The 23,577-nt window shown below is 45.6% G+C and overlaps 1 protein-coding gene across 1 annotated transcript; it reads right to left on the bottom strand.

Moving 5' to 3' along the window:
- Nucleotides 1-6,513: 6,513 nt before the first annotated feature.
- Nucleotides 6,514-8,701, bottom strand: LOC142596420 (uncharacterized). The gene is given in 2 exon segments (XM_075725523.1): nucleotides 6,514-6,666; nucleotides 6,668-8,701. Coding segments are annotated over 2 exon segments (2,187 nt in total).
- Between the last annotated feature and the right edge of the window lie 14,876 nt (nucleotides 8,702-23,577).

The raw sequence follows: 23,577 nt of genomic DNA, 5'->3' as shown, positions 1-23,577 counted from the left end.
ATGTTAGTACTGATGAGTTATTCTATAGGCAATTAGGAGAAATCTCTAGATCAGTAGCCCTTGTCCTTATGGGAGATTTCAATTTCCCAGGCATTGGTCATTTTAGTAAGGCTTTTGATACTGTCCCTCACAGTATCCTTCTGGACAAGTTGTCCAATCGTGAGATGAGCAGGTTCATGGTACACTGGGTGAAGAACTGGCTGAAGGGCAGAGCTCAAAGATGTGTAGTGAATGGGGCTACATCTGGCTGGCAACTGGTCACCAGTGGTGTTCCTCAGGGCTCAAATCTAGAGCCAGTTCTGCTCAATATTTTTATCAATGATCTGGATGCAGGAGTTGAATGCACCATTAGCAAGTTTGCTGACGATACTAAACTGGGAAGTGCTGCTGACTCTCTTGAAGGACAAGAGGCCTTGCAGAGGGATTGTCCTGGTTTCAGCTGGAATAGAGTTAATTTTCTTCCTAGTAGCAGGCACAGTGCTGTGGTTTGGATTTAGTAGGAGAAGAATGTTGATAACACACTGATGTTTTTAGCTGTTGCTAAGTACTGCTTATGTTAGTCAAGGACTTTTCAGCTTCCCATGCTCTGCCAGGTACACAAGGAACTGGGAGGGGGCACAGCCAGAATAGTTGATCCAAACTGACCAAAGGGCTATTCCATACCATATGATGTCATGCTCAGTATATAAGCTGGAGGGAGTTGGCCGGGGGGAGCGATTGCTGCTCGGGAACTGTCTGGGTATCGGTTGGCGGGTGGTGAGCAATTGCATTGTGCATCACTTGCTTTGTATATTATTATTATTATTATCATTATTATATTATTATCATTTTACCTTATTTCAATTCTTAAACTGTTCTTATCTCAACCCAGGAGTGGTTTTTTTTTTCTTCCAATCTTACTCCTACGATTCTCTCCCCCATCCCATCAGGGTAGGGGGGAGTGAGCGAGCGGCTGCGTGGTGCTTAGTTGCTGGCTGGGGTTGAACCATGACAGTCTTTTTTGGCGCCCAACGTGGGGCTCAAAGGGTTTGAGATAATAACAGATTAACTAGAGTGTATTAAGGAATCTGTTAACAGTTGCTGGTCATGATATTAGTTCATCTGATCTGTACCATGTTCTTTTCTTGGCTGTGCATGTTAAAGCTTGGTGTTGGTCTGTGCATTGTGCTATGCTCTGCAGTGATTAAGGATGTTTTGCTTGGGAGGTTCCTTATCAAAATCCTGACCTTGAGCATTGTTTTGTATCTGGGTTTCATACACAAGTCCTCACTGTACTTCGGGTACCACCTCATGGAGAGTGTTAGCAATTATATCTTTTCCTCGGAGACGTTTGTTGTGGAGGAAATACAGAATGGCACCTTCACTACCTTCTTCTATAATGTTTCCTCCCTCATTACAGAAAGTTTTCAGTATTTTGAACATCCCTGGGCAGTTAAGATACTTCTACTGATACTTCTTGGGAATATTGTTTTGGTTTTGACAAAGGTTAGTAAGCAATTTAAGAATATCATCCAGAGATCTGCCCCAAGGCTGGAGAGTTATGAGTGGCAGGGTGTGTGGGATAGTATGGGCAAGTACCTAGGGCAGTGGGCACCTCCCATGTTTTGGAACTTCACCCCTGAACAAGTGCAGAATCCTGAAGAACTAGTAAAGTATTTGGAAAGAGCATGTTGTCACCCTGGCAACTCCAGAGAGACACAACTCATTGCAACATGCTGGGGACTGGCCCATGCTTATAGAGCCCTGTTCAACACTATTCAGTACCGTCAAGGGAAAGAGAGGGTCTCTGGATCTGAAGACAAAACAACAGGCACTGCGGCTACTCCAACCACAGCCACGGGCACTGCGGCTACTCCAACCACAGCTACAGACACTGCGGCTACTCAACCCCCCACCACAGGTACTGCAGCCACTCCAACCCCAGTGACAGGCACCGTGGCTAAACCAGAGAATCAACCTGCGCCGGTATCAGTTGCCCCTATACAGAAGAAAAAAAACAGGAGAAAATCGGCTCGTTTAGTAAGGGATGAAGATGAATCAGGGCCATCACGAGAAACAGAGGAGGAAGAACCCATAAATGAGATGGTAACCACCCGATCCCTATCCCTGAGTGAGCTGCGAGATATGCGAAAAGATTTCGGTCGTCATCCAGGCGAGCACATCATCACCTGGCTGCTCCGATGCTGGGATAACGGGGCCAGTAGCCTGGATTTAGAGGGTAAGGAAGCCAAGCAGCTGGGATCCCTTTCCAGGGAAGGGGGCATTGACAAACAACTGGAAAAGGGGCAAAAACGCTCAGCCTCTGGAGGCGACTTCTGTCAAGTGTGAAGGAAAGGTATCCCTTCAAGGAAGATGTTATATATCGCCCAGGCAAATGGACCACCGTAGAGAAAGGTATCCAGTACCTGAGGGAATTAGGTGTGCTGGAGGTGATTTATAGTGGCCTGAACAATGAGCAGTTACCCAAAGACCCAGATGAAGTGAGGTGCACACGACCCATGTGGCGGAAGGTGGTACGGAGCGCACCAGCATCATATTCCAACTCGTTGGCAATACTGGCCTGGAAAGATGACGAGGCACCAACGGTGGATGAAGTGGCTGGCTGACTCCGGGAATATGAGGAAAGTATCTCTTCCTCCCTACGGGCCTGTGTCTCGGCTGTGGAAAAACTGTCTGAAAAACTGTGCCGAGAGTTCCAGCAACTCAGAGAGGATCTGTCCTACTCCCCACCTGTACGGACCAGTGTCTCAGCCATTAGGAGTCAACGTCCTTATGCTCAAGAGAGAGGATGGAGAGGGTACACACCACGGGGCACCGTGTGGTTTTACCTGCGTGATTATGGAGAGGACATGAGGAAGTGGGATGGAAAACCCACCTCGACCCTAGAGGCACGGGTGTATGAGTTGCAAGGAAAAACTATTACAAAAGGCAGTTCTCCCAGGAAAATTGCAGCTCCAGTTTCCAGTGAGCAGTTCCCCAGACAGAGTAAGAGGGCTAAGTTTACTTCCGATCTTAATCAAGGGACTTTTGATTCACATTTACAGGAAGTGAACAACGAATTCTATGACCAGGACTAGAGGGACCCTGCCTCCAGCCAGGTGGAGGAAAGGGACAATCGGGTTTAGTGGACTGTGTGGATTCGATGGCCTGGAACGTCAGACCCACAGGAGTAGAAGGCTCTGGTGGACACTGGTGCACAGTGTACCCTAATGCCATCAAATTATAGAGGGGCAGAACCCATCTGTATGTCTGGAGTGACAGGGGGATCCCAACAGCTAACTGTACTGGAAGCTGAAGTGAGCCTAACCAGGAATGAGTGGCAGAAGCACCCCATTGTGACTGGCCCAGACGCTCCGTGCATCCTTGGCATAGACTACCTCAGGAGAGGGTATTTCAAGGACCCAAAAGGGTACCGGTGGGCTTTTGGTATAGCTGCCTTGGAGACGGAGGAAATTAAACAGTTGTCCACCTTGCCCGGTCTCTCGGAGGACCCTTCGATTGTAGGGTTGCTGAAGGTTGAGGAACAACAGGTGCCAATCGCTACCACAACAGTGCACCGGCAGCAATATCGCACCAACCGAGACTCCCTGATTCCCATCCATAACCTGATTCGTCGACTGGAGAGCCAGGGAGTGATCAGCAAGACTCGCTCACCCTTTAACAGTCCCATATGGCCAGTGCGAAAGTCTAATGGGGAGTGGAGACTAACAGTGGACTATCGTGGCCTGAACGAAGTTACACCGCCGCTGAGTGCTGCCGTGCCAGACATGCTAGAACTTCAATATGAACTGGAGTCAAAGGCAGCCAAGTGGTATGCCACAAGTGACATTGCTAATGCATTTTTCTCCATCCCTTTGGCAGCAGAGTGCAGGCCCCAGTTTGCTTTTACCTGGAGGGGTGTTCAGTACACCTGGAACCGACTGCCCCAGGGGTGGAAGCACAGCCCCACCATTTGCCATGGACTGACCCAGATGGCACTGGAACAGGGTGAAGCTCCAGAACATCTGCAGTACATTGATGACATCATTGTGTGGGGCAACACAGCAGAAGACGTTTTTGAGAAGGGAAAGAAAATAGTCCAAATCCTTCTGAAGGCTGGTTTTGCCATAAAACAGAGTAAGGTCAAGGGACCTGCACAGGAGATCCAGTTTTAAGGAATAAAATGGCAAGATGGACGTCGTCCGATCCCAATGGATGTGATCAACAAAATAACAGCTATGTCCCCACCAAATAGCAAAAAGGCAACACAAGCTTTCTTAGGCGTTGTGGGTTTTTGGAGAATGCATATTCCAAATTACAGTCAGATCATAAGCCCTCTCTACCAAGTGACCCAGAAGAAGAACGAATTCAAATGGGGCCCTGAGCAACAACAAGCCTTTGAACAAATTAAACGGGAGATAGTTCATGCAGTAGCCCTTGGGCCAGTCCGGACAGGGCAGGATATTAAAAATGTGCCCTACACCGCAGCCGGGGAGAATGGCCCTACCTGGAGCCTCTGGCAGAAAGTACCAGGGGAGACTTGAGGTCGACCCCTAGGGTTTTGGAGTCGGGGATACAGAGGATCCGAAGCCCGCTGTCTTCCAACTGAGAAAGAGATATTGGCAGCATATGAAGGCTTTCTAGCTGCTTCAGAAGTGGTTGGTCATGAAGCCCAGCTCCTGCTTGCACCCTGACTGCCAGTGCTGGGCTGGATGTTCAAAGGGAGGGTCCCCTCTACACATCATGCAACTGATGCTACGTGGAGTAAGTGGGTTGCATTGATCACACAACGGGCTCGAATAAGAAACCCCAGTCGCCCAGGAATCTTGGAAGTGATCATGGACTGGCTAGAAGGGAAAAACTTCAGAATATCACCAGAGGAGGAGGTGACACGTGCTGAAGAGGCCCCACTGTATAATAAATTGCCAGAAAATGAGAAGCAATATGCCCTGTTCACTGATGGGTCCTGTCGTCTTGTGGGAAAGCATTGGAGGTGGAAAGCTGCTGTATGGAGTCCTATAGGACAAGTCGCAGAAAGTGCTGAAGGAGAAGGGGAGTCGAGTCAGTTTGCAGAGGTGAAAGCCATCCAGCTGAAACTGGGGGGGGTTGGCTGGGGAGCAGCGATCGCTGCTCGGGAACTGTCTGGGTATCGGTTGGCTGATGGTGAGAAATTGCATTGTGCATCACTTGCTTTATATATTGTTATTATTATTATCATTATTATATTATTATCATTTTACCTTATTTCAATTCTTAAACTGTTTTTATCTCAACCCAGGAGTGGTTTTTTTTTTTTCTTCCACTCTTACTCCTCTGGTTCTCTCCCCCATCCCATCGGGGTAGGGGGGAGTGAGCGAGCGGCTGCGTGGTGCGGTCGCGTTCAGTGCACTGAACTATCACGATTACGGATTCACAAATAACGTAGGCACCTTTCATCTAGTCGTGCTGCATGAACTATCACGGCCACACTTAAAGTTTCTGGTCGCATTCAGTGACCACTATCACGCTAGACCAATAAATCAAAGAAATTTATTAAAGCAACAGACACACAGGTTCTTTGGATTACTGGTGATAATTTCACTGACTTCAAGGCACATGCAAATACCAAAGCTTTGGATAACACAGATGCATCAAAGGACCTAAAAGTGACTCTATAGAGGTTTCTAAGTTTCGCACGATGATGGGGGGGGGTGTGCACTTGGTATAACGAACTGTTAGATTCTTACCCAAAGGTGTCCCGATTAGGGGGAAGAGAGGCTCAGCCCGTCGACTGATCCCAGAGGTCAGAGTAGTACACGATGGTATCTTCCCTAACATCCCCTCTCTCTTAGGCCAATTTATAGTACTTTTACCTTTCAGGTGGAGCTTGAGGGACTCTAGTCATACATACTTTTGTTACGATTGGTGTAAAACTTTCTCGCTTTGTTTTAAAGGTACATGCTCAGAAAAATTCAGAGCGCAGGCTCAGTGAGGAGTGGTCTCACCTTGGAGGCGGGTAGGTTTTGAGATGGGAGTGTGTTCTAGTATTATAATGACATTATAATGAGCAAAATTTACGAAAAGGAGAGCATTTTGTCAAAATCATGACAGCTTGTTGGCTCAGGGCATCAATTATGCAGCTTATCAGTGCCATGGTGCTCTTCTGAGTTCCTTATCTCAGAGCTGGGCCGTGGTATCTCCACACCACTCCTTCCTCTGGACAACTCTCCTTAGAGTCAGCGCACCAGGCTCCCCTGATGTTGCCGACATCCAAGGTTGCAGGCTTAGGGAACTTCCTGTGGGATAGATTCCTTGCATCTAGCTGCATTCCACCCGGAAAGCTTCTTCAGTGCTGTGCCTTTCTTGAAATCGTAAATCTAAGTCTAATGTCTAAGTCACCTCCAGCAATTACTCCACATAATCCACCTCGTGACTATAGTCACTCAAGCTTCACGATATTTGCAATGTGTTGGGTGCATCACATATGTTTTTGGTAATGAGGATCGTCGAGTATACACATATCTTGTGGGGATACTAGATGAGACAAATTTCTCATCATAATCCAAAGCTTAAAATATAAACAATGGTTAAAATAAGACACGATACAGCAAGCATTAGTAAAACAACTACAGGGTGAAGCATCCTATATAGAACTCCTGTTGCTGTTGGTGACCATCCAAATAGGGTGTCCCACCAATGGTGTTCTCTCTCCGTCTTTCTTCACTCTTTCCAAAACATGGTAGATCTCCTCAGCATCATGATGAACACTGATGAGAGTTCTGTGTCCATTTCTTCAGATGTGTTTTAGCAGTTGGTCCAGGTCATCGTGTTGCAACAGTTTCCTCACCAATGTGAGATTCATTCCAATACGAGTAGGTAGTAAATCTTGATACAATGTATAGTTAGATCGTAGCAGTTCATAAGACGTAACAGGAGCTGAATAATTGAAGTCACATCCTACAATTTTAGTGAAGTTACAAACACAAATATTTGAGTAATTGCTCATATCTACAATAATGTCATCTACTAATAAAAAATCACAGAGGGTTCTCATACAAACACATCCTTTCCCAATATATACTAGTACGGTTTCAGGGGCTTCATTGGGTTGTATTTCAAAATGACAAACATTTCGTTCAGTGTCAAGACAAATGTCTTGAGCCTTGATAGTATTACTCTCACAAATGAATCCTTGCTGTTCTCGTACAATGCATGCATTGACATCAACAGTTTGCCATTTGTTCCCATTTCGTTGGGCCCATACTCTATGCTCTAAAGGATAGAGTATGGTACCATTGTGATTCAACCCTAACGCGATGATTGGGTATATGGTGTATACCGAAGCATTGTGTATTGTTAAAACAAAAGCGGTGACTCTGCCGTCAGTGGGGTTATAAGTGAAATTAACTGGATGCCACCAGGACTGGAATTTTCTCTCAAATTCAGTTGCATTATCCCAAATGACTTTTCGGATTTCAGTGGGCAAGGTGCCTGCCTCACCTTCCCGTATTATTGCAGCTACTATTGATTGCATCCACAGTTGGGCTTGGATACAACTAAGAGCTAGAGAAACATTATTTTGGGCAGCGCCGAGTGCATTTGCAATCAACTGGTGGTCTTTCTTATTTACCTCTCCCCACTGAGGCAGCATGTCTGATAAGAGCAATTGGTTAGTTCCCAGAGCTGAAAGGGAAGATTGTAACGGGTGTTTCAATGCACTTAAGTCACTGGTTACTGTGGCTAATTTATTAGCAAATATTTCAGCATCTATGCTGTTTAAGACTCCTAGTCCTGTTCCCAAGGCACCGGTCACATCTCTCCTTGATTGTGTTGGAGAGATGGGAGTCCGTTTGCGTAACCATGCTGACCATCCTGCATAAGATGTATTCAGGAATGGTGAGCAGGTAGGTTTAATTGCAGAAATATTAGTCTGCACTGCTAATTCCACTCGTTTGAGGGAGTATGATGGATTAAACAGCATTTGTTGCTGACCTGTTTTTTTAATTATGTAGGGGCCTGCGTTGAAGATGAAAGGAGTTAGACTAATGGGAGGCCAAGTCGGTGCATTTCCAGACATTTGTGGGGGCAGAGACTTCGTGTCAATCATAAATTCAAAGAGTAATTCAGTGCCTCTGAAACCCCAAAGACAGTACACAATTATAGGTTTGGTATAGGTGAGATTATACCAACAATCCGAATTGGGTTCAGTTATTTTGTAACACTCGGTATTATAATTTTTCAGTCTGGAAGAGTCAGTGTAGATTGTTCTAATTTTGGTCGGCCGACGATAAGTAGATCCATTAGTCACTCGGCAGCCAATTTGTATTGTCTGTCCTGGGATGGCCTGAAGTTTAGCCATCTGAAGAGAGTCATCCCAACTCCACTCATCTCTGGAATATACCTCATTTCCATGTATAACTAGAGTGGATAAATTTAAATTCCTTCTGTTTTGTAGTGTTCCAAAGCTTACACTATATTGTGACAATGCATGGCTCCAAGGATCATCATTTTCAATCATGTCTATTTTGAACTGGAATGACATCCCTGTACAGTGTTGTTTTGACAGCCTTGGCCCTTTACAGTATTGTTGCCATATACAAGCCACAACAGTGGGCTCCACCAGAGTAAAATTGTACCAGCAATCCCACTTGTCAGTGGCACAAGATTTTTCTGTTATTGGGTCTCCAGAAGTGTCGGATATTATCATGGATGTGACCTTTTCATGGGCTGATCCGTTGATCATTCTACACCCTACTTGGATTTTTCTTCCTGCTTTTCCTTTCAGGAGTGGAAGCCATCTACTGTCCCAGCCCCACTCGTGCTTTGAGAATACCTCAGCTCCATGCATAACTACAGTAGCTATGTTTAAATTTTCTTTGGTGGCACGTGTTCCCATAATTCCAGTGTATTGGATATGGGCTTGGGACCACGGCCATCCTGGGTCTTTTTGGCTACACATCAAAGGGAGTTGTATTAGAATCAAAATGAAACCCCACATCATATATTCACACATTGACAAAATCAACAATCATAATATACAATGATTCAGCAGTACGCCAGGGCATCTACTTCAGTCGCCAGGGCATCTACTTCAGTCGGAGTCTTCTTTGAGATTCCTGTGAACACAAGAAGAAACAAAGCGTGCTTGGTTGTATTTAACCGGCAGGGTTAAAAAGAGGGTGAGATCCACCGGATGCTAATCCGGTGTACTTTTCCAGAACAATCTTTAGCTTCCCATGCATAGGGGTTTTTAGGGGTAGTTAATACCATTGGTACCATTCCAATCTGAGGCATTTTCACTAGTACAGGTTGTCCAGAGTAAAATTCTGTAGAAGGTCCCTCTGGTTTAGTATGAACTCTTGGGGTGATTGTATTAGCAGATGCACAAAAGGCTTTCATTTTGGGGCAACCATCTCCGCTCCATCGGTTATTTAACTGGTAGATGGCATCATACAACCGCAAATGCCACCCAGGCTTATGAGTGTTTGCGAAACGCTTAACCAATCCATTGGTGAGTTCCACAATGCCATTCGCCTGAGGATAGTAGGGGGTGTGAAATACCCACCGAATCCCTTCTTCCTTGGCCCAGTCTTGTACCACCGTAGCTGTAAAGTGTGAGCCATTATCACTTTGAATCTCTTCTGGTAGGGGAAGTGTACTGAACCATCCTTTAAGGCCCTTCACAGTGTTTTCCCCAGTAGCTGATGGGAAGTCAGCAGCCATGGTGAGACCAGATATAATTTCTACTCCCACCAGGACATATCTTTTCCCACCTGAAGGTCGCAATGGGCCGATATAGTCAATCTGCCAAGAGTGCCACAATGTTTTCCTGTCCCGAATATGCAGGGGCGGCGCTTTACTCGGATGGTCTTTGTTAAGTCGTAAATGGCACTGCGAACAGGCAGTTACTACTTGTTCACATAGTTTAACTGATACGGGCCATCCTCGGGCTATCCCTTCCCGATATAAGTCGGCCCGTCCGGTGTGACCACGCTTAACATGCAGCCATTTGAGTAAACGCTCCCATTCTCGGTTATCATTTACAACATCAATCTGTCGCAGCCGCGTAAGGCTGTCTACCTGTTGATTGAACTGAGCAGAGATAGAATTTGATTGATCATGTCCTTTTACCCATCCAACATGTAGCATTCACTGCTCTCCTATCTCTAACAATTGCTTCCAGCTGTCGGTTTGCCAGACTGAAACCCTGTTCACTTGCCAATCATTTGCTGCCCAGTGACCTATCCATTCAGTAGCTCCTTTAAAGACGGCATATGAGTCAGTGTAGATGTGGCTAGCACCCTGTTGCGCGGCTAAAAGGACTGCTCCAAGTTCCCCTACCTGTGCACTACCTTCACCAGTTTCAATCAGTTTTTCTCCTGTTGCTACTTCTAGTGCTACGGCTTTGTATTTCCACTCATTGTTCTCCCTATAGGATGATGCATCAGTAAACCATACTCCTGTAAGACCACCACCTTCCTTTAAAGGGGGTGCTTCCCGAATTGGGGATGGTTTGTTTGGTGGGGCCTGAAACAAGAGAGTACTATCTATGTCTTTTTGCAGTTTAGATACTTTAATGTTACCCTCAGTAATTGGCATAATTTCATTAATGCCCTCTAGATAGGCATACCACTTACGAACTGTGGGCTTCTGGGCAATGCCGGCAGGCGGTATTGTTCCCTTACGGACTATATCCAGGAGGCGGAAAGGTCCTCGAATGACCACATTCTGTTTTCTCCTTATTTGTTCTGTCTGCTTCACTGCTCGCACCAGGGACAGCAAACCCTTCTCAAGATCCGAATATCTCCTTTCAGTATCATTAAAAGAGTGGGAGCTAAATTCCAATGGTCTTTCCGGTCCCTCTGGCCCCCTTTGCCACAGGTTACAATGGGAACCATGTTCACTGAACCCCCATTCCACATGGATAGGGTCAGTTGGATGTATAGGACCAAGTTGCTGGAATATCCTCAGTTCTTTTATTAATAATTCTAATGCACTTGTATGCTGTTCGGTCCATTCCCAGGATTTTCCTTTTCTTAACAAATTGTACAGGGGACGTGCAATAATAGCAAAGCCGGGAATATGTTTGCGCCAGTAACTTAAAGCGCCCAGGACTTGTTGTAATTCCTTTACGCTAGATGGCTTTTGTCCATGCTCTATTGTTTCTAGGGTGTCCGGAGGAACAGAAGTGGCTCCTTTAACCCACCAGACTCCCAGGAATTTAACTTCCTGTGCAGGTCCCTGGCACTTTGAGTCTGGGATTTCCAGTCCTAAGTCGAGCAGTGCTCCCCGAATGCTTTCCATTGCGTCTCTTACACTGTCTTGGCTCTTCCCCCCATCAAGATGTCATCAATATACTGATATACGGTACTATCAGATGAGATAGGAATCTCTGCTAAGATCTTAGCCAGAGCATTGTGAGCAATAGTGGGGGAATGTTTATATCCTTGTGGCAGCCTGTTAAAGGTGTATTGGATCCCTTTCCATGTGAAAGCAAACTGTGCTTTATCCTGTTCAAGGAAAAGAATCATAAATAACATATCTTTAACATCTAAGGCAGCCATCCAAGGATGGGCGGCTCCTTGTATCAGTGTTACTATTTCTGCTAGGTTTGGGACTGCGGCAGTCAAAGGGGCAGTATTGGCATTTAACTGTCGGTAATCCACTGTAAAACGCCATTGCCCGGTTGGTTTTTTTACTGGCCACACCGGGGAATTGTAAGGCAAATGAGTCCTTTTAATAATGCCTCTTTTTTCTAAGTCCGTTACCACCCCGTCAATCCCCATAAGTGCTGCTGCTGGCAGCGGATATTGCCGAACATTAGTGATTTTAGAGGGGGGTAGGGGTATGGATGTTTGCAACAGACTCAATTTCACTATGACTGATTCCTATTCATTTCTTGCAAAACTCCACACAGTTCCGTCAGGGAGTCTCCACATACGTCCACACAATATATCAAATCCTAGAATGTTAGTATTTGAGGCACCAACTAACACCTCTGCTCTGGTTAATCTTTGTTCCTCTGGCAGCCAGAGTGAAATCTTTGCAGTAGCGCATTCCTGTTCCACACCATTAATTCTGGTGAATTTAACCCTATGTCGGCCAGGTCTTATGCCCAGGGTTCGTGCTGTTTCATTTGTGATTACTGACATTTGGGCCCCGGTGTCAATGAGAAAATCTACTAATATTTTTCAGGGTCCAACAGGAATAGCAATAATAGGATCAGCATATTCATTTGAGAGCCACTGAATTGCTAATACCCGCCGGGCAGGGTGGCTCACTGCTCTCCCCGGGGATGGAAGTTTTTTTGCTGGGATCTCCCCTCATCAATCAAGCTTGGTGCAGGGGGGGCACTTTCTTTATGGGCTGGAGGTTTCCCAGTTGGGCAGTTCTCCCAGGCTGAGTTATTCCTTTTACCCAGAGATTGGATCAATGTACGGAGGTCCTCTGTAGAGACGCCACGCAAAATTTGTCGAGGTATACCCAAATCTAGGGCTTTGCGCCACAACTCACCCCGTTCCTTATTAGGTTTGAACCTCCCATTAAATTTAGGATTCTGTGCGTGGACTTGGCAGACTCGCCGGGCGTGATCTGGGGGCTTCATACTGGACGAACTAATCCAGCCCATTCGGCGTCCGTATTTATCTATGTCTTGTAAGAATTCGCTCCAGGTAGGTGTGGGGGTGTGTTGATTTAGTCTACGGCCGTGACTACTATCTCTATAAGCTGCTTGCATACGATCTTGGGTATTTGCTACAAACATTTTGAGACAATCAGGGAGACCACGAATAAGAGGAGTTAATCTTGCCGGGTCAATGGGGGCTGACATCGGAGATTTCCTTAACCCATCTCTTTCATATATTGCTTGTATGCAGGCTGCTTTCTGTACTGCTGCAGCCAGGTCAGAATAGCCTGTGGCTTTAATCTCCAGGGGTTCCCCTCTCTCCTGCGGATCTATGCCACCAGCCCAGTATGCAGCCCATGCTGTTAAGGAGTAATTATGCTCCCCCGGCATGGTAGTTAAAAATACTCCTGGTCCCCAAAAGCCTCCTGCTTCTTCTTCACTTAACATAATCCGATCTCCTCATTCTAGAGAAACTCGACACACATACTCGACTTCCGATTCTCCTGACCGCCTTGAGAATTTCTCTTGTATTTTCATCAGCTCTGTTGGTGACCATGGGATTGTTCGCACAGTAGTGTGGGTTTCATCATCATCACCAACAGTGGTCTCATTTTTAACCAAAGGTTGTAAAGAAACCAACTGAGGCTCAGGGTCGGAGGTCCCTTCGACCTCATCATCATCACTGTCAAACCAAATATCACCATCCCAAGTTTCAGAGCTTGCACTATGCATCAATCTGCGGATCTGCTTAACCGTAGCGGAAGGTTGATCTAACAGCCGATTAACCCTTTCCAGCAATTGTTTGAGATGATTATTCTCTTTCACGAGTTTATCAACTCGGGTTCCTAGCATTTTTCCTGTCTCCCTCTCAAAAACCAATGATGACTTCAACACCTCATTTTCTGATTTTAAGGTTGTATATTCTACATTGGAAACGAGTTTGGGAGCAGGGGTTTCTTTAGCCTCTTGCTGAGAATAAGACAAACAAGCTCCTAACACTGCACAAATCACACCTTTACCCCTTTTCACTCCAAACTTCTGCGCCGCCTGACACTGTTCAATACGTTCTACCACTTTCTCTTCATCCTTCCAAAATTTCTGAGCCCACTCCTTCCCAGCCTGGGAAGGGGCACATTTAAATCTTTGCAGCAGTTTATCCATGGTAATCCTGCCGAATACGCCAATTTTCTGTTGCGTCAAGAGAGGCTTTGGAAGGTACCCAATTTATCGTTATAAGTCCGGTCACGTTCAGTGCACTGAACTATCACGATTACGGATTCACAAATAACGTAGGCACCTTTCATCTAGTCGTGCTGCATGAACTATCACAGCCACACTTAAAGTTTCTGGTCGCATTCAGTGACCACTATCACGCTAGACCAATAAATCAAAGAAATTTATTAAAGCAACAGACACACAGGTTCTTTGGATTACTGGTGATAATTTCACTGACTTCAAGGCACATGCAAATACCAAAGCTTTGGATAACACAGATGCATCAAAGGACCTAAAAGTGACTCTATAGAGGTTTCTAAGTTTCGCACGATGATGGGGGGGGGTGTGCACTTGGTATAACGAACTGTTAGATTCTTACCCAAAGGCGTCCCGATTAGGGGGAAGAGAGGCTCAGCCCGTCGACTGATCCCAGAGGTCAGAGTAGTACACGATGGTATCTTCCCTAACATCCCCTCTCTCTTAGGCCAATTTATAGTACTTTTACCTTTCAGGTGGAGCTTGAGGGACTCTAGTCATACATACTTTTGTTACGATTGGTGTAAAACTTTCTCGCTTTGTTTTAAAGGTACATGCTCAGAAAAATTCAGAGCGCAGGCTCAGTGAGGAGTGGTCTCACCTTGGAGGCGGGTAGGTTTTGAGATGGGAGTGTGTTCTAGTATTATAATGACATTATAATGAGCAAAATTTACGAAAAGGAGAGCATTTTGTCAAAATCATGACAGCTTGTTGGCTCAGGGCATCAATTATGCAGCTTATCAGTGCCATGGTGCTCTTCTGAGTTCCTTATCTCAGAGCTGGGCCGTGGTATCTCCACACCACTCCTTCCTCTGGACAACTCTCCTTAGAGTCAGCACACCAGGCTCCCCTGATGTTGCTGACACCCAAGGTTGCAGGCTTAGGGAACTTCCTGTGGGATAGATTCCTTGCATCTAGCTGCATTCCACCCGGAAAGCTTCTTCAGTGCTGTGCCTTTCTTGAAATCATAAATCTAAGACTGATGTCTAAGTCACCTCCAGCAATTACTCCACAACCACTACTCTCTGGGCTCAGCCACCCAACCAGTTTTTTACCCAGCGAAGAGTACGCCCGTCCAAGCCATGAGCTGCCAGCTTCCCAAGTAGAATGCTCTGGGAGACTGTGTCAAAGGCTTTGCTAAAGTCCAGACAGATGACATGTACAGTCTTTCCTTCATCCACTAGGTGGGTCACCAGGTCATAGAAGGAGATCAGGTTGGTCAGGCAGGACCTGCCTTTCATGAACCCATGCTGGCTGGGCCTGATCCCCTGGTTGACCTGCACTTGCCTGTTGAGTTCACTCAATATGAAACGCTCCATAATCTTTCCCGGCACCGAGGTCAGGCTGACAGGCCTGTAGTTCCCCAGGCCCTCCTTCCAACCCTTCTTGTAGATGGGCATTACATTGGCAAACCTCCAGTCATCAGGGACCTCCCCTGTTAACCAGGACTGCTGATAGATGATGGAAAGTGGCTTGGCAAGCTCCTCTGCCAGCTCCCTCAGTACTCTCGGGTGGATCCCATCTGGCCCCATAGACTTGTGAGCATCCAGGTGGCGTAGCAGGTCATTAACTGCTTCCTCCTGGACTATGAGGGCTCCATTCTGCTCCCCGTCCCTGTCTTCCAGCTCAGGGGCCTGAGTACCCTGGGGATGACTGGTCTGGTTATTAAAGACTGAGGCAAAGAAGGCGTTAAATACCTCAGCCTTTTCCTTGTCCTCGGTGACAATGTTCCGCCCCACATCCAGCAAAGGATTCTCCTTGGCTCTCTTTTTGTTGTTAACGTATCTGTAAAAACATTATTGTCCTGGTTTCGGCTGGGATAGAGTTAATTTTCTTCCTAGCAGCAGGCATAGTGCTGTATTTTGGATTTAGTAGGAGAAGAATGTTGATAACATGCTGATGTTTTTAGTTGTTGCTGAGTACTGCTTATGCCAGTCAAGGACTTTTTCAGCTTCCCATGCTCTGCCAGGCGCACAAGAAACTGGGAGGGGGCACAGCCAGAATAGTTGATCCAAACTGACCAAAGGGCTATTCCATACCATATGACGTCATGCTCAGTATATAAACTGGGGGGGGGTGGCCAGGGAGCAGCGATCGCTGCTCGGGAACTGTCTGGGTATCGGTCGGCGGGTGGTGAGCAATTGCATTGTGCATCGCTTGCTTCGTATATCATTATTATTATTATAATTATTATACTGTTACTATTATCATTACTATTTTACTTTATTTCAATTATTAAACTGTTCTTCTCTCAACCCAGGAGTGTTTCTCACTCTTACTCCTCCAATTCTCTCCCCCATCCCATCGGGGTAGGGGGAGTGAGCGAGTGGCTGCGTGGTGCTTACTTGCTGGCTGGGGTTAAACCATGACAGTCCTTTTTGGTGCCCAACGTGGGGCACGAAGGGTTTGAGATAACAACAGAGTAAGGTCAAGGGACCTGCACAGGAGATCCAGTTTTTAGGAATAAAATGGCAAGATGGACGTCGTCAGATCCCAATGGATGTGATCAACAAAATAACAGCTATGTCCCCACCAAATAGCAAAAAGGCAACACAAGCTTTCTTAGGCGTTGTGGGGTTTTGCATAATGCATATTCCAAATTACAGCCAGATCGTAAGCCCTCTCTATCAAGTGACCCAGAAGAAGAACGAATTCAAATGGGGCCCTGAGCAACAACAAGCCTTTGAACAAATTAAACGGGAGATAGTTCATGCAGTAGCCCTTGGGCCAGTCCGGGCAGGGCAGGATATTAAAAATGTGCTCTACACCGCAGCCGGGGAGAATGGCCCTACCTGGAGCCTCTGGCAGAAAGCAGCAGGGGAGACTTGAGGTCGACCCCTAGGGTTTTGGAGTCGGGGATACAGAGGATCCGAAGCCCGCTGTCTTCCAACTGAGAAAGAGATACTGGCAGCATATGAAGGGGTTCGAGCTGCTTCAGAAGTGGTTGGTCCTGAAGCCCAGCTCCTGCTGGCACCCCGACTGCCGGTGTTGGGCTGGATGTTCAAAGGGAGGGTCCCCTCTACACATCATGCAACTGATGCTACATGGAGTAAGTGGGTTTCATTGATCACACAACGGGCTCGAATAGGAAACCCCAGTCACCCAGGAATCTTGGAAGTGATCATGGACTGGCCAGAAGGAAAAAACTTCAGAATATCACCAGAGGAGGAGGTGACACGTGCTGAAGAGGCCCCACTGTATAATAAATTGCCAGAAAATGAGAAGCACTATGCCCTGTTCACTGATGGGTCCTGTCGTCTTGTGGGAAAGCATCGGAGGTGGAAAGCTGCTGTATGGAGTCCTATAGGACAAGTCGCAGAAAGTGCTGAAGGAGAAGGGGAGTCGAGTCAGTTTGCAGAGGTGAAAGCCATCCAGCTGGCTTTAGATATTGCTGAAAGAGAAAAGTGGCCAGTCCTTTATCTCTATACTGACTCATGGATGGTGGCAAATGCCCTGTGGGGGTGGCTGCAGTAATGGAAGCAGAGCAACTGGCAGCGCAGAGGGAAACCCATCTGGGCTGCCGCATTGTGGCAAGATATTGCTGCCCGGGTAGAGAACCTGGTTGTAAAAGTTCGTCATGTAGATGCTCATGTACCTAAGAGTCGGGCCACTGAAGAACATCAAAACAACCAGCAAGTAGATCAGGCTGCTAAGATTGAAGTGGATCAGGTGGATTTGGACTGGCATCATAAGGGTGAATTATTTATAGCTCGGTGGGCCCATGACGCCTCAGGCCATCAAGGAAGGGATGCAACGTATAAATGGGCTCGTGATCGAGGGGTGGACTTAACTATGGACAGTATTGCACAGGTTATTCATGAGTGTGAAACATGCGCTGCAATCAAGCAAGCCATGCAGTTCAAGCCCCTCAGGTATAGTGAACGATGGCTGAAATATAAATATGGGGAGGCCTGGCAGATTGATTACATCACGCTCCCACAGACCCGCCAAGGCAAGCACTATGTGCTCACCATGGTGGAAGCAACCACTGGATGGCTGGAAACATATCCCGTGCCCCATGCCACCGCCCGGAACACCATCCTGGGCCTTGAAAAGCAAGTCCTGTGGCGACATGGCACCCCAGAAAGAATTGAGTCAGACAACGGGACTCATTTCCGAAACAACCTCATAGACACCTGGGCCAAAGAGCATGGCATTGAGTGGGTGTATCACATCCCTTACCATGCACCAGCCTCCGGGAAAATTGAGCGATACGATGGATTGTTAAAGACTACCCTGAGAGCAATGGGTGGTGGGACATTTAAACATTGGGATACGCATTTAGCAAAAGCCACCTGGTTAGTCAACACCAGGGGATCTGCCAATCGAGCTGGCCCTGCCCAATCAAAACTTCTACGTACTGTAGAAGGAGATAAAGTTCCTGTAGTGCACATGAAAAATATGCTGGGGAAGACAGTCTGGGTTACTTCCCCCTCTGGCAAAGGCAAACCCATTCGTGGGATTGATTTTGCTCAAGGACCTGGGTGCACTTGGTGGGTGATGCGAAAGGATGGGGAAGCCCAATGTGTACCTCAAGGGAATTTGATTTTGGGTGAAAATAGCCAATGAACTGAATTGTATATTAATTGCTTTATAATACTGTATGTTATCTCTTAACTGTATGTTATCTCTTAACTGCATGTTAATATAATAATATAGTAGGTTAATATTAAGTATATAATGCTGTATATTATGATTGCTATATGCCGCATCAATGGTATTGCAGTAAGAATTGCCCAGCTTAATGAAAATGAACTTTGATGAAACCATGTTGGAATGAGAACTGACTTCAGCATGCAACCGTCCAACACCGCACACCACCTCTCCTGCTCTGAAAGACTGTGATGACAGATGGAACCCAAAGTCATGGGCTAAATGAACTCAATGGACATTTTAGAGGGATGGGCCATAGACGAAGGGAATGATATCTGTGTGTATATCAAGATAGGGAAAGGGGTGGTGATTAATTGGAACACATTGGAAAGGGGAGGGCCTGTGCATGATGTAGATGGTATAGAATAAGGGGTGGATACTGTCCTGGTTTCGGCTGGGATAGAGTTAATTTTCTTCCTAGCAGCAGGCATAGTGCTGTGTTTTGGATTTAGTAGGAGAAGAATGTTGATAACATGCTGATGTTTTTAGTTGTTGCTGAGTACTGCTTATGCCAGTCAAGGACTTTTTCAGCTTCCCATGCTCTGCCAGGCGCACAAGAAACTGGGAGGGGGCACAGCCAGAATAGTTGATCCAAACTGACCAAAGGGCTATTCCATACCATATGACGTCATGCTCAGTATATAAACTGGGGGGGGGTGGCCAGGGAGCAGCGATCGCTGCTCGGGAACTGTCTGGGTATCGGTCGGCGGGTGGTGAGCAATTGCATTGTGCATCGCTTGCTTCGTATATCATTATTATTATTATAATTATTATACTGTTACTATTAGCATTACTATTTTACTTTATTTCAATTATTAAACTGTTCTTCTCTCAACCCAGGAGTGTTTCTCACTCTTACTCCTCCAATTCTCTCCCCCATCCCATCGGGGTAGGGGGAGTGAACGAGCGGCTGCGTGGTGCTTAGTTGCTGGCTGGGACTAATCCACGACAATTATTTATTATCTTTTACAACAGTGGCCAGATTGAGTTCTTGCTGGGCTTTTGGTTTTCTAATTTCCTCACTGCATGACCTGACAATATCCCTGTACTCTTCCTGAGTTGCCTGCCGCTTCTTCCAAAGGCGGTAGACTCTCCTTTTTTCCCTGAGTCTCAGCAAAGCTCCCTGTTCAGCCAGGCTGGTCATTTTCCCCGCCGGTTGGTCTTACAGCACACGGGGACAGTCCACTCCTGCACCCTTAAGACTTCCTTCTTGAAGAAGGCCCAGCCTTCCTGGACCCCTTTGCCCTTCAGGACTGCCTCCCAAGGGACTTTCCCAACCAGTGTCCTGAACAGGCCAAAGTCTGCCCTCTGGAAGTCCGGATCTACTTTATAACCTATGTGGATAGACAGCAATCAATAGTTTAGGAGTGGATTTCTTTTTTTTTTTCAGGAATTCTGTTTAGTATCTAGTACATTGGGATTGCAGTCCTAATTGTTAGTAGTTGTAATACAAATATATATGTGAATCCCCATGTGCCAATGTAGGTATTTCAACAAAACTCAGGATACATGTTTTCTCGATGGATACATTTCCTCCATATATCTGTATACATCTATACTGCCTAGACAGGAGTACAAACTGCGTTCAGAGAAAACTTCAGCCATGCTGCAAATATGCACAGAATAATATATCTAACAGGCATACTGTAACGGTTACACTGTTCAGTTGATACTGAACTCCTCACACATTTACATATTAATATTTAAAATAAATGTATGCTGCTATTCATTATTTATTGTTACTTAAGCAGTAGATAGGATTTCTAAATAGAGATAGTGATTGGACTTTGCTCTTAGTGGGCGAAAAAACACATTCTTTTTATGACCTGCATTAATGTAGATTATCAATTTAAAGGCTGTATTTTTTTGTTTGCAGTGGACATGTTTCTGAACATTTATGAAACTCTGAAATATCAAACTATCCATGCTAATACAGAAAAAAGGGAAAAACCTATTGGTTGATGTCGTGGTTTAGTCCCAGCCAGCAACTAAGCACGATGCAGCCGCTCGCTCACTCCCCCTACCCCGATGGGATGGGGGAGGGAATCGGAGGAGTAAGAGTGAGAAACACTCCTCGGTTGAGATAACAACAGTTTAATAATTGAAATAAAGTAAAATAGTAATGATAATAATTACAAAATAATAATAATACTAATATACAAAGCAAGTGATGCACAATGCAATTGCTCACCACCCACCGACCGATACCCAGACAGTTCCCGAGCCGCGATCACTGCTCCCCGGCCAACCCCCCCCAGTTTATATACTGAGCATGACGTCACATTGTATGGAATAGCCCTTTGGTCAGTTTGGATCAACTATTCTGGCTGTGCCCCCTCCCAGTTTGTTGTGCACCTGGCAGAGCATGGGAAGCTGAAAAGTCCTTGACTAGCATAAGCAGTACTTAGCAACAACTAAAGCATCAGTGTGTTATCAACATTCTTCTCCTACTAAATCCAAAACACAGCACTATGCCTGCTACTAGGAAGAAAATTAACTCTATCCCGGACAGTTGAGCAACTGTTTTTGAAAACTGGCCAACATAGAAAATATTTGTTTTGGGTTTACGTGGCAAGGTTTTGGTAGCGGGGGGGTGATACAGGGAAGGCCTCTGTAAGGAGAGAACAGGGGCTGCCCCCATGTTGGACAGAGGCAGTTCCAGCTGGCTCCAAAACAGACCTACCACTAGCCAAAGCTGAGACAATCAGTAAAGCTGGTAGTGCCTCTGTGATAACATATTTAAGAAAGGGTAAAAACCAGCAGCAGCTCTGAGAGAGAGGAATGAGAAAAATGTGATAGAAACAATCCTGCAGACACCAAGGTCAATGAAGGAGGGGGGAAGCGCTCCAGATTCAAGATCAGAGATTTCCATGCAGCCTGTGGAGAAGACCATAGTGAAGCAGGTTGTTCCCCTGCGGCCCATGGAGGTCCACATGGAGGTCCCAGAGCAGATAGCCACGCTGCAGCCTGTGGAGGACCCCACACCTGAGAAGGTGGATGTGCCCTGAAGGAAGCTGCAGCCCATGGAGAGTCCATGCTGGAGCAGACTCCTGGCAGGAACTGCAGCCCGTGGAGAAGAGCCCATGCAGGAGCAGGTTTTCTGTCAGGTTCTGTGACCTCGTGGGGCACCCATGCTGGAACAGTCCATTCCTGAAGGACTGTACCCCGTGGAAAGGACCCATGCTGGAGCAGTTCATGAAGGACTGTATCCCGTGAGAGGGACCCCATGCTGGAGCAGGGGAACAGTGTGAGGAAGGAGCAGCAGAGAGGAAGTGTTACGAACTGACTGCAGCCCCCATTCCCCGTTCCCCATTCCCCTGGGCTGCTCAGTGTGGGGGGGAGTCAGGAGTGAAGGTGAGCCTGGGAAGAAGGGTGGGGGAAAGGTGTTTTTAGTTTTGGTTTTGTTTTTCACTATCATACTCTATTTTTAATTACCAAGAAATTAAATTAGTTTCTGTTAATTTAATTCTGTTAATTCTGGTCTGTTTTGCCCATGACAGTAATTGGTAAGTGATCTCCCTGTCCTTATCTCAACCCGCAAGCTTGTCCGTCTTATTTTATCCCCCTTCCTATTGAGGAGGGGGAGTGAGAGAGTGGCTTGGTGGGTGTCTGGCAGCCAGCCAAGGTTAACTAGCACACTGCCACACTACTTTTTTCTGAGGCAGGCAAATGTGATTTTGTCTTTACATGCTCCTGTTGTGAAAGTGTGCTTGTCCTTGGCTACAGTTTTGAAAAATATGACTTTTTGAGCAGACACATCAGGATGTTTCTCTTAGTGTTTTTTAAATTCCATCAACCATATATACGCTACAGTTAATCACTGAAGTCCTTGTTTTCCAATTTCCTATATAACCATAAGCTTGAGAAAGTTCAAGCAGTATTGCAGAATCCTCAGTGAGTCATGTGAGTTTGTTTACTGTAACAGATGAAGCCCCCCTTAGTAGAGGTGTTGGGAGTGAAGGAGTGAAGCTGAGTCTGGGAAAAGGTGGTGGTGGGGAAGGCAATGTTTTAATTTTTGTCTTTGTTTCTCACTAGCCAAATCTATCTTAATTGGCAATAAGTTAATTTTCCCCAAGTCAAGTCTGTTTTGCCCGTGATGGTAACTGGTAAGCGGTATCCCTGTAAATCCTATTTCTGCCCCATCCTGTTGAGGAGGGGTAGTGAGAGAGCAGCAGGGTTGGGAGTTTGGCCACAGGTTATAGTCACAATTATAAAATATAGGACATTTTAAATAAAAATAAGAAATCTAGTCAAAGAGAAAACGCAAAATACTACAGTAAAAATTCCAAGTCTCGATTTTTAATGCTTTAATGAGACAAAATTAACTAAATAGCCTTCACAATGTGCAATGTGGTCAGAATATTGTCAGAAGTGCTACGCTGGCAATTACTGAATGTGAATAAAAGAAATACAGCAAAATGGCTTTCTCCAAGACCCAAATACCCTAAAATATATGTTTTTACAAGGCTATTATATATATTACAGGCTTAATATATTTAAATATTACTGAACTGTGTGGATAGGTATTAAAAAGTAAAAAAAAGAATTCTTTATTGCTGATGAGTTTGGCTCCTATATATACCAATGAAGAAATGAAAGAAATACAGAAAAAACTATTATAAAATGCAATATTAGTGTCAGTATCTTGTCAATCACAAAAAGTGTATGCAAAAATTCAGCTCCTTTTCTAGTATCTTGAATAAGCATTTTTTAAGTCTCAAATGCTGCAAATTTTAATTCTCCAATGCATTTGTTTATATTCTGTCTTATATTTGCTGTTTCTACATCAAATATGAGAGACTAGCATAACTTTATGGAACCCTGTGACTATGAAAGACTATAGAATACTTTTATATGACAGGAAGATAATATGGCTTATTTTATCATTTGCAAAACAAGTGAGATTGTAGCATACCCAGCTCACATAATACTGTTGAAGTGGTCAATGCTTGACCATGTCTGTTTTTTCCCCCTGGACATCTAGAAATGTTTGTGAATGATAATATTTTATTAAATCTTTTATTAAATTATCAGCAAGCCTTTATGCCATTTTCAAAGCATACAGTGGCCATAAAAGAGGATTACTTCAG

The sequence above is a fragment of the Pelecanus crispus genome, chromosome W (genome assembly GCF_030463565.1).
Source record: "Pelecanus crispus isolate bPelCri1 chromosome W, bPelCri1.pri, whole genome shotgun sequence".
Taxonomy (NCBI): Eukaryota; Metazoa; Chordata; class Aves; order Pelecaniformes; family Pelecanidae; genus Pelecanus; species Pelecanus crispus.
This window is presented reverse-complemented; position numbering and strand designations above follow the sequence as displayed.